We start from the raw sequence: 16,051 nt of genomic DNA, 5'->3' as shown, positions 1-16,051 counted from the left end.
CGAGACTAGACTCGTATTCGTTTCTACATGTTCGTTAACCTATATTTTTTTTTTGTATTTTATAATTTTTCGAGGATTTTCTACGAAAACGGTCATTACCCTGGCACCTTTGCGTCCTTTTTATATATATGTACAGTAATTTAAACCTTGTTTTGGTAAAATCCTTATCCTTTCTGTACCGTGATTAAATACTAAACGAAATAAAAAAGAATGAATAAAATATAGAATAAATTTAAAAATGAAGGTATTGCCATTTTTTAAACAGGTTAATGAAAAAAGTATTAATATATATTGATCGAAGCCTTCAAATTATTATTAAAAAATATATTCGAAAATAAGAAAATCAATTACTTTTTAAAACGCAAATTAGGACTAACACAGTAAACGATAAATATATTGAATGAATAATGAGTCACTTGTCTTCACTTGGAGTTATATATTTACATATTTTACAATATAACTATTTACTTAGTGTATTTATATTTTGTTTGGTAAATACTAAGGAAGACTTTTTGAAATGTCAATTATTATAAAAAATTGTAGTAATCTTTATCGGTGCTTTCGATCAATGTAGTACCTCGTGACATTTAAGAAAAGATTTATGCACGGTGTAATTTACAAATAATAAATGCTCAAATGTAATGAATAAATATTTTTACGTGCATTATGTAAATAAATTAATTTACGTTTTCATTTGCTTTTTAAACTAAATAAGATCATGTTAACAAAGTAATGTTATATTCAAATTTGAACTGAAAGTTCAATTGAAATGCGAATAGTGTACGAGTTAAATGGAATGAAATCGGCTGTCATTTATAAATCTTTCCTTAATTGACAATGGTCATATTATTTACAAGTATGTATAATTAAAAAACTTCTCTATGACGCGTGTCTTCAAAATGTTTTATGGACAACGATTGATTTAAATTTAAACAAATAAGAGGCTTTGTTATTATTTCAAACTGAGTGTTAATTAAGATAAACATTATTTTATTTTATAAATGTTTAGAATTCTATGCAAATTTTATACGATAATATTTATCATCTGTCACTCGTTCGAAATCGATTGAGTGACAAACATAAAAACTTTTACATTTAAGCAAAATATTTAATAAATAAATATAAAAAAGATATATTTATTAATTATATTATTTTTTGTATAAAAAAAATTAAAATACAAATATAAAAAAAAATTATCGTAATAAGCGATAATTTCCGATTTATGTATTAGAAAATTTAAAAGTTTTTTGACGTCATAGAAATGCTTTTTAATGTACGTATAATACTCGTAGCTAATGAATGTTTCCGAAATCTTACTAGGCTATGAGGTTTATACGTTTTTCTATGGCTTATTATTTCTCTTTATTTTAATTATTATAAATATCACGATTTCATATAAGCTAATTTATTAAAATCCTTAATGTTTCAAAACTATTTTTCCAATAACTTGCAATAAAATCTCTTTGATATTTTTATTTAACATGAGCACGAGATGAAAATTTAGTTTTTAATATATCATAACACGATTATAATCTCAACTTGGTGTGAAGTTAATTTAAAATCAAATTGATTTTTAAAATATTTGATTGTATTATTTCATTAACATTAAAAATTAATATAAGGGCTAACCCACACTATGAAAATAACGGTACATTTTATTCTCGTGTATCTGTAGCTTTTTTTTTAAATTTAATATGATAAGTCACGACAAAGGCGTAAGATGTGATTTCGCAAAATAGTCTCGGCCTATACGTGGCTACGAATCGATATCATTAGCGTGGCCATTTTTGCAACAATATGAGAAATCCTGAATAATGACACATTAAGGATTTTAACTATTTATATATTATTATTTTTACGAATATCTTATTAATATTTTTCCATCACTCGTCGTTGACATTTTAACTTGTATCTAATCGCCAGCTAATTATTTACGATACGCTGCAAATACTTGAAAGATATTCCGTGGCTGATCTGAGTCTGCAAAATTCTGACAAAATTATACAAATATTTAAAACAAATGAAAATACATAATTGATTATTTTATCGATCTTTGGTATTAATAAAATTTAATATTATGATTATAAGGACAACAAAGACTTACTTTGTGAATAGCATACAGTGGCGTAGCTATCATAAGGTAATTTAGTGCAGTGCACCAAGACCCCAAATTGAAAAAATAGTTTAAAGAGAATTTTACAGACCCAAGCATCAGCAACTAATAAAACTAATAGTCACTTATTTTTCATTTTTTTTTTTATAGATTTTTTCTTACTTTCTAAATCTAGCATATATATATAACTAATACTTTTAGAATGTGCTCATGCAAAATTTATTTTTTATTTATGTGGCGTATTTAACGCAATTATAACTTAATTAAGTAATAATAATTTTCAATTAGTGTAATAGAAATTTAAAAAAAGAAACGTAAATTATGATAATATTTGTATAAAAAAATGTTTTTATATCATTAAGTGGAGTTGAATTTTAGCTTTTTTAAAAACAATTATTAAATATTAGTTTTCTCAATTTTCAATTATATCTTTGTAAGATAAAGCTACGAGGTTTTGCATTATTTTGAATCAGTTTAAAAAATAATCATGGCTTATGGTAGCACCATAAACCGTGATTATTTTTAAAACGACAAAGTTAGTGCGCGACTTATGCACATAGATACGAATATGTGGAACCGTCCTATACGTTCATTTTAGTTTATCTTTTTTAATACTTTAAATATCCTAATTATTAAAAGAAAAGTAATTAAGGTTGTTGTTCTTCATAGTCCTGGTGATATAGATTTTTTTAAATGTTTATTTATAATTTGAAATCAATTAAATATTGTTATAATTTTCGAAACTATTAATAAAAATTGGCTCAATAAATCTGTTCCGTATGTATTATAAAATATTTAAAAAAAAAACAAATGATAATTTCTGTTAAATTATAGCCTATAAATTATTTTAAATGTCATATTCTAAATGAGTATCTGTTATTCATCTTGCTAATAATATACTTATAACTTCTAACTATCGGGTTACGGTTTATAAGTGCATAGTCCGTCATCTTTATGTAATGTACATCTTAGAACTATTTTAGTATATAATATGTACATGTTAGTTATTTCGTGCATGCCTCCTATCTTTTATTTAGTAAGTAAATATAATATATAAAAAATAACGATATAATTCAAAAATTAAAAGAATGTGGAGTAAACTATAATACTTACGAGTAGTGTAAATTAAAATGAACTATTAAAACGAGAATTGTTTAAAAACATGACGTTCATACGAATTTGTAAACGTGAAAGTCGTAAAGCGATGCCTTACCTAAGATCTTAAATACAAAACCATATCCAATAGCAAGGACCTTCTCGTTTCAAAATGAGATTGCAATGTTGATCAGAAAATGTTTACACAAATATATATCCTATCATCTTAAAGACATTTAGTAAAATCTAACACTGTGATGTAGAACTACTGCAAGACAAAAATTAATAAATGTGAACGTCGAATCCTTTTTTGGCTGCTATAGGTAGGCGTGCACCCAGTAGGTACGGGTTTTCCACCTAAAATTGTAATCGATACGTTAAAAATCTGAATTCTAATTTATCGAATGGCATTTTTTTTAAATTGAAAATGTTGCCATGACTTATAGAAAAATTCACGTATCTTTTTTTTTTAAATTGTTATTAAAATATAAATTCAATATAATAAGTACGTATAAGCTTTGTGCGAAAACAAAATCGCGTCAATATATTTAATACTTAAACAATTCATCGGGATATCGTGACGGACAAGGCGATTCCCTCAAGCGAAACTTTAAAGGACTGTATTGTACTAATTTTGCAAAATGACTAATTAATACTAACATCGTCCTTGTACTTCTTGGCCACGAGGTTCTTGTGGTGGTCGGGGAATCGCATCTCGTATTCGGAGGGCGGCTCTGGCGGGCAACTGAACATGTGCTCGCCGTCACACATGCATCGCTGTGAAAGCTGGTACTCGCGGCTGAAGGCGGCTGTGTTCTCGAAGTCCGTAATGCAGCCTTGTTCTTCTGTGTTTACAAATAAGCGTAAGAATTTGACTAAATTGGCTTACGGCTATCATTTATACTACAAAATTCGTATCTTGATTAGTGTATATACATATGTTCGCATATCGCAGATTGATTCAAAATCGATTTTCTTTAATTTAATCAATAAATAATATTAAAGTCTGGATTGTTAACTAGACTTTATTAAAATAAGGCTTAATGGTATCATTTTAGCCATCTCAACGATCTCTTTTACACCAAGAAAAAATTTGTTACTACTACGCAAAAATAAATAAATATAAAAAATATAAAATCACCGCGAATTAATACAAAAAAATTTTTTTTTGCTCATGATATTTAATTGATACATCGGTATATTTTTTTGTAATATTATAAAAAGTTTTAGAAATTTAAACTAATTAATTCCGGACTGATTTCTATCTTTAGTTAGATTTGTAACGTTTTTTCAAATACTTTCTCAAACATTTCTGATTTAGTGCTTTCTTTTATTTATACTGAGCAGTAATGTGTGGATCCAGCCTTAGACATTGAATAAGAATCCTACCTTATTGATTGAGCTGTAATTTGTCACACACAAAGTCCCGGTGACAATACAATTTAGGTACTGCAGTGTTACTGCATCGAATAACAAATTTATTGTCTTTAAAATATTTTTTTATATATTTTCGACCAATGATACGCATTCGTTTGTATTAGGTATCTTCTATTTATATTTTCTTCAAAACTTTTTGACTGCAATATACATTGTTGTACATACTCTTTATATTTATGATTTTATTTATATACTCAGTAGAAGTACATAACATGCTTAACACGAGTCTGGCACTAATTTATTTAACATACACTAGTTAAGGCTCTGCACGCGTTTAAATTCCTGTATAAATTATTCTAGACGAAGTTATTACTGATCCGCAACCTACCAATAAACACAACAAAATCATGTCAAACAAAAGTACCTTGCAATCATGCATCAAATAAAAAATGCGATGCAATGAATGAACGAATCGATCATGTTCCAAAACAAACACCAATGTCATATTTAATATATATACTAATATCTTACCGGTATATCCAACAGGACACGGGTTAGGTGGGTTGCAATATGCTGGGAGGACCGCGTCGGTCTTAATCATCTGACGGTTTGGAACTAGACCGGATGGACGCAGACGCTGATCACCCTCTCCCGCACCACCGGTTACGTACTGATGGCCCCATAATGAACTAAAATATAATTTAAAATCAATTTCTTTCAAACATTTTTAAAATTATAAGATTATTCCTGTAATGAAACTATGGATTTGATATTGTTGCAATATGCCCTGGCCGATTTTGGTCACGGTAGCCGATGACGACTGGTTTTCAATGTCATGTCCGAAGACTCTGGACCTTATGATCTGCAGTCGTACAAGCTTGGTGTTTAACACAATAAGACAATTATCTATGTGTACTTCATAAGACAAAGTTAAAAAATGTATATGTAATAGTTTTATTAATTACCTGTGCTGCAAATACTCTTGGTCGCGCAGGCTGGGGTTGGGGTTGCCGTCGATCAGAGAGTCGTAATCCAGCTGCTCGTTCTCCAGGTCTTTGTTGGCCCTGGACATCAACGCGAGGTGCCTCTCGTTCGACGGAAAGTCGAGGTAAGTTGACGCTGCATCGTTTAAGTCCTTGCCCATACGCTCGACTACTTCACGAAGCAAAGCTTCTGTTAGCATATGCTCCTACAAACACATCCATTGTTACGAAGTTCTATAATGTTTAACTTTAACTGTCAATAAAATCGCAAAACGTCATATCGTATCGTGAGCTGTCAGATATATTCTATAAATGAGCTATCTAACTCCTTTTTTTCCAATAAGTTCGTTCAAGAAACAAATTAGTGAGTTTTATCTAATAAAATCGATATTAATTCACAAACCTTTTCCCCAATAGAACCATGGGGGATAAACGCCATCGCCCCGACGATGCTTATGGCCATAACCAGAACTCCTTGGGGGCCCATTGCGTATCTAAAAGAAAAATATGTGTAATCATTTTCATCGAACTAAACATCATCGAGTTCATAAACCACAATATACAACAAAAATAAAATAAAATATAAATGTTAATGTCGATGTGAATTTTATCATAGCTAATAACTCCGAAAATCTTGTAGGGTGAGTTAGGGCAAGGGTGGGGATCGTACCGATTGAATTTGCGGCTGATCGGTCACTTTTTATATGCTATCCAGTCAATAGAAACAGATTTATTAGCTTGTACGTATTGCCTGTAGAACAAAATCAATCAAACCAACTCGAATCAGACGGGAATTCCATCGGAACGACCTTGCCACATTGTCTACTATATATGACATATGCCACTAATTTTCTTGTATTTGTATGTATGTAAAAAAATGTTATAAATATGCTACATGTAATTCATCATAATAAAGTAATTATAAAATCAATGAGTGTAAAAAAACGGAAAATTTAAAATTACTCATTGTTATTACAAAAAATAGTCGATTGTTTTTTTTTTTATATGCTTGTCATTTTATGAGCGAAGATGCAAATCAATCAAGCCATACAACTTAACATGACATAACAATATTATGAGATGTTTTTATTTATAAAAAAATCACTCGAATCTATTGTATAGCGATCGTAGGCGTTAAGATAATAATCTTATGTAACATTTTGGCGTTCCTTGTCGGCTTCTTTGATGTATGTATCTGCATTAATATTACAATTTTAAAATTATTTTTTATAATCATAAATTGACAAATCAATAATTATATGTCCATTATAAGCTTATCAATAAATTTTATTAATTCATTCAACTATGAGTTTAATAATTAATTTACTAATAAATTAATTGCGCGTAAAATTAATAGGTCTTTATTTATTTGGTCCTCATAACAATATCAATTCTAGTTGGAAGTTTCGGTGAAGAAGTCGCCTAACCCTAAAAAGTAGCAAATTAGATAGGTAATTATTATATTCCATTCAAACAAGCCTAAATCTGATACTCCAATAAAACAGCCGGTCTGGAAAGAAAACATACTCATAAAAGACAACGTAATCGCTTAGTCTTTTTACAAGGCACGGAACTTCAATTGGTCAATCAAAAAACCAGCCAAACATCCAGATGGCCAAACATCCAAACATCCAAACATCCAAACATCCAAACATCCAAACATCCAAACATCCAAACATCCAAACATCCAAACATCCAAACATCCAAACATCCAAACATCCAAACATCCAAACATCCAAACATCCAAACATCCAAACATCCAAACATCCAAACATCCAAACATCCAAACATCCAAACATCCAAACATCCAAACATCCAAACATCCAAACATCCAAACATCCAAACATCCAAACATCCAAACATCCAAACATCCAAACATCCAAACATCCAAACATCCAAACATCCAAACATCCAAACATCCAAACATCCAAACATCCAAACATCCAAACATCCAAACATCCAAACATCCAAACATCCAAACATCCAAACATCCAAACATCCAAACATCCAAACATCCAAACATCCAAACATCCAAACATCCAAACATCCAAACATCCAAACATCCAAACATCCAAACATCCAAACATCCAAACATCCAAACATCCAAACATCCAAACATCCAAACATCCAAACATCCAAACATCCAAACATCCAAACATCCAAACATCCAAACATCCTAACATCCGATCATCCGAACATCCGAACATCCGAACATCCGAACATCCAAACAGTCAAACAGTCAAACAGTCAAACAGTCAAACAGTCAAACAGTCAAACAGTCAAACAGTCAAACAGTCAAACAGTCAAACAGTCAAACAGTCAAACAGTCAAACAGTCAAACAGTCAAACAGTCAAACAGTCAAACAGTCAAACAGTCAAACAGTCAAACAGTCAAACAGTCAAACAGTCAAACAGTCAAACAGTCAAACAGTCAAACAGTCAAACAGTCAAACAGTCAAACAGTCAAACAGTCAAACAGTCAAACAGTCAAACAGTCAAACAGTCAAACAGTCAAACAGTCAAACAGTCAAACAGTCAAACAGTCAAACAGTCAAACAGTCAAACAGTCAAACAGTCAAACAGTCAAACAGTCAAACAGTCAAACAGTCAAACAGTCAAACAGTCAAACAGTCAAACAGTCAAACAGTCAAACAGTCAAACAGTCAAACAGTCAAACAGTCAAACAGTCAAACAGTCAAACAGTCAAACAGTCAAACAGTCAAACAGTCAAACAGTCAAACAGTCAAACAGTCAAACAGTCAAACAGTCAAACAGTCAAACAGTCAAACAGTCAAACAGTCAAACAGTCAAACAGTCAAACAGTCAAACAGTCAAACAGTCAAACAGTCAAACAGTCAAACAGTCAAACAGTCAAACAGTCAAACAGTCAAACAGTCAAACAGTCAAACAGTCAAACAGTCAAACAGTCAAACAGTCAAACAGTCAAACAGTCAAACAGTCAAACAGTCAAACAGTCAAACAGTCAAACAGTCAAACAGTCAAACAGTCAAACAGTCAAACAGTCAAACAGTCAAACAGTCAAACAGTCAAACAGTCAAACAGTCAAACAGTCAAACAGTCAAACAGTCAAACAGTCAAGCAGTCAAACAGTCAAACAATCAAACAATCAAACAGTCAAACAATCAAACAACCTAAAACCTGTCCATATTAACTCTATCATAGAACATTACAATATTATGCTGAAAAGCTTTTTGTGATTTTACCATTTACATACAATAAATATGTGCTTGAAATGACGGTAAAGAAATATGAGCATTTTTATTTGTCAATAATATTGATACGACCGATTGAAACTAAACAGTGCCTAATATCTAATAATCCAATCGCGACATGATGTTAGAAAATCGCGATCACTTCCGCCCAAACTTACTTTTAATTGTTTTTATGACAGAAAAATATTCAATGGAATTCTTAAGGTTTTATATACCTTTTTTGGATATCGATACACGATTTAAGAAAACTAGAGATATAAAAATTAAATAAATTTTTACACATTATAAAATGCATGATTTCATTTGCTTAGCAAAGTAAAAAAAAAAAAAAACTTATAACAGGAGGTATAATTGATCTATTCTAGAGTCCCATATGCCTGTCATTTGATAGCAACAGGTTGTCAACGACGGACCTCGCCTAAATAAACATATACAAAACAAATAAGGTCTCCAGGAAGAAGTATTAGTAGTTACTATATTTCTGTCGTTTTCAAAATAACTTATTATGCTGTAAGATATATTCTTACAAATTATAAAAATCTATGCACTCTAGAGACTAAGCAATCTCAAATCTCTCTTAAAACGTAAAACAAGTATCGGTAATGTAATTCTCTTGAATGAGACTCGAGTGCGATAAAAGACCGGTTTGTGCGGTTCAAGCTAAATGATCGCAAAGTATTTCCATTCACTAGCGTTCATTCAAACTTTCTATGACCATAGAGTAGATGGTTTTATACAAATATTTCCTAATTAATTTGCCGCCTTTGGATAGATGACTTGTTTTATTTAGTCGCTATAACGATATCGTATATTAGAAGATTTTCTTTTTTGTGTTTGCGTTAGTACATAACACCGGACTTTCATTTACCATTTATAAATTTAAATTTAAATAGTAAGTTACCAAATTATTTTTAATTATAAGGAATACAGGAAAATTATTATAAAGGGTAATTATAAGGGTAAGGGTATACGAGTAACTGTTTATTTTATAACAGCGCCTTAATCAAGCCAAAACTGCATACTACTATGTCAAATTTATGTCAAGATTGTAATAAAATTAGTACTATTGTATACGCAAAATTATAGTGATATTAATTTAATTAAAAAGCTCTATGTTTTTAATTATTCTCTGACGGGGGTACGCGGGGCGGGCACCTGCGCGGGCGCCGGCAGTGGGCGGACAGCGGCGCGTCCTCCGCCCGCGCAGCGCCTTCGCTGTCAACGATACATACTAATAGATATTCCCATCAATTTTTTTTTATAGCCCACCGTTTAGTTTATATCTATTTGATTATTGTTATTATAAAAACTTTTTCTTAATAAAGAAAGATTATTTTATGCTAAAGTATTCATAAACTGAATCTGTTTCTAACAATTTGTTGTTTAGATTGTTTAGGTAGTTTTGTTTTTAAATAATTTAATAAACAAAACTTTTTAAAGTAACGAAAACTACAGTCCAACAAAGGCTGAACTATAATTTAAAAATATATTTTGTAAAAATCCTGATTTTTTTCAAATATTTATACAATTTCAGTTTAAGTTCACTTTGCACACTTCGACGCAAAGCGTCAATGTCTCTCTTTTTAAAAATCGGGAACATCCTATTAATTTCTTACTAAATGAGATTTGAATGCTTTTTTTATTAATTAGATACAAATAAACAACTATATCGATGTCGCAACATGATAGCAATGGCCGTCCATAAATCAATAAATTGTGCAATAATGCATTGCGCGCAACTGCGCCGGTCAGCCTACGAATTATCTAGAATGGGGGGGTAGCTCGCCCTACTCTCGCCCTGCCCTACCCTGGAATCATCTCGAAAGGGAGGTGGCAGTTCAGCTCACAAATCAATACTCAACGCATCGAGTTGCATATTGTAATAATGAACCGAGGCTTGATCCCAATAAAATAAAAATAAAAAATAATAATATTTATACCTAATTATTTATTTACATATTATTACCAAAAGTAAAAAAAAGTTTTTTTTAACACTTGTCAGATTTTTAATTTTCAAATTATAATTTTTTGTTTTGAGATCAGAATATATATATATTTTTAAATCATCATTCGCAAAACAAATAATGAAGGACGACATAAAATATTCAATGTTCTTTGTCTCCGGAAAGACCTAGGTAAAGGTCAAACCTGAAAGTACCAACGTCAATACTCCGGGGATGCAACGCGCAGGTCTTGCACCCATGATTTATCGCAACATCATCGAATGCAACTCGATGGAAACTCGAACGGAAATATTTAAAAAAAAAAATCTACGTTTAAATATTTGTTCGGAGAACAAAATACATCTTTGACTATTTTACTAACTGACACAAGTTTATATACTACTTTTATCAACAAATTGACGACAGTGGTAGGTAACGCCAAAAGCCTCTAATGCGCAGACTCGACTTGTTGCATCACCATTCTTAGAACAAAAATAACATTTTTTCCGCACAAGTTATTGTTACAGCAGAAGTCAGCAGCGAGCGGGTTATATGCACGCAAATAAATATATATCACAGACAAAATAAATCACAAGGCTCATGACAAAGACACGCACATAACACATAAATGTATATAAAGATGTATAATCAAGCAACATAGAAATAAAAAGTCTTACACCATCAAAAAGGCAGCGTGAATGCGTCATAGCCGTGACGTGGATGGGGCGACGCGTGCCAAGGGTCACCTTTGCCGGTGATGACGAAACAAAAATAAATAGCTCGTAAATAAATAGTTACAACGCAAAACATAATGTATGAAGAAGATAGTAACATTTAACACTTACTTACACAGAGCAGAAATTGTAGTGTAGGAATAGAAAAAAGCGTCCATTTCATAATAATCAAAATCCGACTTACTTGTAGCCTGACCAAACTTGCTATTATTATGATCAACGCCACGGCAAGGTACATGCACTTGGTTTTGACTGACTATCTTTTTGGCCGGGACACTATTTTCCTAGATATGTACTCACCGGTTCGGTTTCACCAGCGAAATGGGCTTCTGTGACCGTTTCCGGGGGATCGATAGAGGCAACGCATGCGCCCTAAGCGAATCTACGCAGGTGTATTCTGAATTTAAGTTAACTTTGACATTTAACATCCATTACTACGAGAAAGTTCATATTGAATTAATTATTTTTCACTTTATTAAACAATTAATTATAAGGATATTAAGAATACATCTAATAATAACGTTGTACGATCATTACATTAGCATTTATTACTCATAGATATTATTAAAACCTTTTTTTTAATTTCCATAAAATAACAATTAGTAAACAGTTAATCAATCAAGTAGCTGATTTGTTTAAATAATTATTTTCCTTATATGAATACTTCGATTACACTAATATTACATTCTAGTTTAATGAGACTGACAAATTCTATGTAAAATGTTTAAATTTTAAAATCATATAAGGAATTCAAGTAACACGTATTGCGCTCAAGGAAATAAAAAGTGTAATTTCTTGGCAAAGAACTTTAAAATAAAAGACTTCACTACACGTGGCTACCGGTTGCTTCAGAGACGTATGGAGAGATTTCTTGGCACGATACTCATAGTATTTAATGGCGATATTCAAAAAAACTTAACTGTCAAAGTCGGGTCAAGAAAATTGTAAGATTTTAATAAATTAATTAAATAATTCTAAATAATTAAGAAGTATTTTATTATTTTCGCTTACTGAAAATAAATATATGTATATATAAAAAATTGTAGCTTAGCTTTAACATAATACATATTTCAAGTTTCCATTAAAATGTTAGAAAGCGTTTCAACATTGATCAATTTCCCCCTGCCCTTTATCGACATTGTGAACTCAAGGTTACAAGGTCAAGGTGATTTTTTTTTTCATTATCAACGTCATACGTGAAGAAAACAATTAATCAATATCTTATACATGACTTTAAAAAAAGGAACATACGTAACACAAATGTTTTTATCAATGGTTCCCCGAGGACACAAACCTTTGAAAAGTTTTTTTTTTAATGATAAATAATTGTTAATATTTTTTTTATTTTGAGGAACATAACATTGCCAAATTGTTAACTTTCAACTATCCATATAAGATATAGGCTTTAATGATATGAAAAACATTTTTCGATAATTGTTTTTTTTTTTGCTGACCGTAGAAGTCAATTTTCAAAATCGCGAACACACAGTTTTCTAAGGCATTATATATGTAACAGATTCGTCGGCTTTTCTGTTTCGTCAGTCTTTTAACATCCTTATAATTTATGACATACGTTCTTCTACATACTAAAAAACAAAAATCTATGGTTAGGTGTGTGATCAGACAAATTTTGATCAGACGATTGAGCGGTAAAAAGAGATAATTATTTTGGAATGAGTTTCAATAGTAGAAAAACCTGTATTACGAAAATAATTTACAGTTTCAAACGCATCCGCTTCGTGATGTAGTACCAATATCTCATCTATACAGCCTCGATATCACTCTGAAATCTCGTAGCAGTTTTCTTTGTTCGTACTACTGGAACGCTGTTGACGCCGGCACTGATTACGATGTCATATCGCTTCTACATCGTAGCGAGATTGTAGCGAGGGAACTGCGAAATCGATTTTATTTCGATGCACTTAATATATGGCTGTTACTTTCTTGTTGATTGAAATTACGAGTGCACCTGTCTTCCTCGCACGATCCTATTCCATACGTTCGTCTATAAAAGAGACGGAAGATATTTCAGGGACGAGATGCACACAATTGGGTGTTGCATCAGAGCCTGGATTTTATTGATTTCTCTAGGTAACAGTTATTTATATGTAGTATATCTGTATCACGCGACCGGTACCTTTCCACAGTGTTTTGCTATTCTTAGTTTGATATTTAATGTCAGAGTTCATATTTTTCCAAATAAATTGTAATGATTGTTACCTAAAATCTTGGTTTTTAAAAGGCAAATGGAGCACGGGGAACATTTTAGTAAAGCCAAAAATGTTTCACACAACCGAGAATGTGTATTCGACTATTTCTCGGTTGTGCGCAACGATGATAGGAGAAGAAAGGTAGAAGACGCGCTTGCACAGCGCAAGAAAATTAGTAAAAAGACAAAAGAATAATAATAATAAGTTTTATTACACCATATCTATCAAATATCTACATATATATTTAATTCATATATTAGAATATACTTTTTTGATGGTTATTTTCTAATGTCTCCTAAATCTCCCCATAGGCAAATAATATTTTAAGGTCTCCTTATCTGAAGGAGAAGTTACCTACAGCTTATTCTACCACATTGGCGATATGCTACAAGCCATACATAAGTGTATGAGAAGAAATCAGCATTAGTACGGAACCTTGGTGGTAGGTCTTTGTGCAAGCCCGTCTGGGTAGGTACCACCCACTCATCAGATATTCTACCGCCAAATAACAGTACTCTGTATTGTTGTGTTCCGGCTAGAAGGGTGAGTGAGCCAGTGTAATCACAGGCACAAGGGACATAACATCTTAATTCCCGAGGTTGGCGGCGCATAGGTGATGTAAGGAATGGTTAATATTTCTTACAGCGCCTTTGTCTATAGGCGGTGGTGACCACTTACCATCAGGTGGCCCATATGCTCGTCCGCAAACAAATGCCATAAAAAAAAAAAACCTGTAATGACACAATCGTCAACAAAACAAAAACGAATCTTAAATTTTTGTTCTACAAGTGTATGCCCGATACTCAGCGAGGCAGTACTATAATACAAGGCTCAAAATCGAATCTCTAAGATTCGATTTTGAGTTCTTATATTACAAGTGAGACTGACGTCTCCAGGAATAATTTGTAATAATGTATTAGTACCAGACCAATCATGGAAAAAATATAAAAAAGTGGTGTTTACTAAACTCTTAAAACCAATAAAACGAGCCAAAAAAATCCGTTACAGCAGCCTGACCTTCTCTCGACCCTCTTTATTCCTGAGTTTTTACAATATTTATATTTTGGTCGTCAGTCAACATTCGAATAATAAGTACTAACCATCATGTGTTACTAGTTTCAGCCCACGACTTGCCTCTCATGACGACACCTGACCCCTTCGGTCAGGTGTCGTCAGGTACCCTTTTTCTGTATTCAAAATTTCATAGTGATCGGTTAAGGAGTTAAGACGGTGCGTAACAAACAAACATTTATCAAAACAATCAAAATATACTTTGTTCAAGTAGGCTTTTACACGCAGTTTTGAATCATCATTTTACAGAACTATTAAGTAAACCTACATCGGTTAGGAATGTAGATTCTAACGCGAAGAACTGTATTGAATAATATACTTTTAAAACTAATGTATTTTTTTACAAATTATTTGAATTTATGAATCGGCTAAGTTAAAATTATCTGCGGAATGTTAGTATAGAAACGGACACCTTGCCTCGAGAGGGTTTTATTAGGCGATATAAGTTCATCTTTAAGTCTCATATACATACAATGATTATCACTGATTCTATCAAAGTGATCAATGTTACTGTACATGATATTATTTGTATATATAAACCATTTTACACATTACACATTAGCAGCCTGCAAATTTCACACTGCTGGCTAAGCCCTCCTCTCCCTCTGAGGAGAAGGTTTGGAACATATTTCACCATGCTGCTCCAATGCGGGTTGGTGGAATACACATGTGGCAGAATTTTCCTTAACTTGTCCCAATTTACACTTGCCGCAGTATTTAATCTCTTTTCAAAAACATTTATTTGAACCCTTTGGAGTTAAAACAAAATCAAAATATATTTTAATCGAGTAGAGTCATTTCAGTACTATTACAGTTAAATTAAAAATAAATCTCCCATCGGCACTATTCTTCTCAAATTATACATTATCAAAGACAATTAAATTAATAATTGTGTCCTGAATGAAAATCAACGACTATGAACTATACGTTTTTTTTAAACTTGTAGGACCTGGGAGGTATCTATTGCTTCCATTATTGTCAAAGAGTAGGGTACTAATTAGCTGATTCATATTCTGCCAGAGCGTTAAAATTGTTGTCACCAATCAAAATGATCTAACTAGTCATCATCAGATCATTTTTAATTTGTATATATTTTTTTTTTTACCATATATTATCTCACCTCACCAATAGCCTTACCTTACTTGTATACAAAATAATTATGAGTATACAAATTGTATACTCATAATTATTTTTTGTGCTGTTATTTCATTATATTAGCAGTTAAGCGCCATCTATAATTTATTACATAAACTATCTGGGGAAAATGGAACTAACGGATAATACAACCCGCG

General features: G+C 31.7%; 1 protein-coding gene across 5 annotated transcripts; it reads right to left on the bottom strand.

Moving 5' to 3' along the window:
* Window positions 1-2,955: 2,955 nt before the first annotated feature.
* Window positions 2,956-11,782, bottom strand: LOC125066311 (neuroendocrine protein 7B2). 5 transcript variants are annotated; one of them, XM_047674349.1, is made up of 7 exons: window positions 11,590-11,782; window positions 11,422-11,490; window positions 5,972-6,062; window positions 5,551-5,774; window positions 5,117-5,274; window positions 3,869-4,053; window positions 2,956-3,565 (listed from the first exon to the last, which is right to left on the bottom strand). In XM_047674349.1, the coding sequence occupies exons 2-7, from the start codon at window positions 11,424-11,426 to the stop codon at window positions 3,491-3,493; spliced, it is 738 nt and encodes a 245-aa protein (XP_047530305.1). In that variant the 5' UTR covers window positions 11,427-11,490; window positions 11,590-11,782; the 3' UTR covers window positions 2,956-3,490. The 5 variants fall into 5 exon arrangements, with proteins under 5 accessions (XP_047530305.1, XP_047530307.1, XP_047530308.1 ...); XM_047674351.1 differs by having other exon boundaries at window positions 11,663-11,782; XM_047674352.1 differs by lacking the exon at window positions 11,422-11,490 and having other exon boundaries at window positions 11,663-11,782.
* Window positions 11,783-16,051: the final 4,269 nt, after the last annotated feature.

The sequence above is a fragment of the Vanessa atalanta genome, chromosome 9 (genome assembly GCF_905147765.1).
Source record: "Vanessa atalanta chromosome 9, ilVanAtal1.2, whole genome shotgun sequence".
Classification (NCBI taxonomy): domain Eukaryota; kingdom Metazoa; phylum Arthropoda; class Insecta; order Lepidoptera; family Nymphalidae; genus Vanessa; species Vanessa atalanta.
This window is presented reverse-complemented; position numbering and strand designations above follow the sequence as displayed.

What these genes read in the sequence shown, in the direction of transcription:
- LOC125066311 (XM_047674348.1), bottom strand. Translation starts at nt 11,636, where the DNA reads ATGGACGCTTTTTTCTATTCCTACACTACAATTTCTGCTCTGTGTAA. An exon ending in CAAGAGTATTTGCAGCACAG is followed by an intron (nt 5,275 to 5,550) that starts GTAATTAATAAA and finishes ATTATATTTTAG; the next exon opens with TTCATTATGGGGCCATCAGT. An exon ending in CCAAGAAGTACAAGGACGAT is followed by an intron (nt 3,566 to 3,868) that starts GTTAGTATTAAT and finishes TTACAATTTTAG; the next exon opens with GTGGAAAACCCGTACCTACT.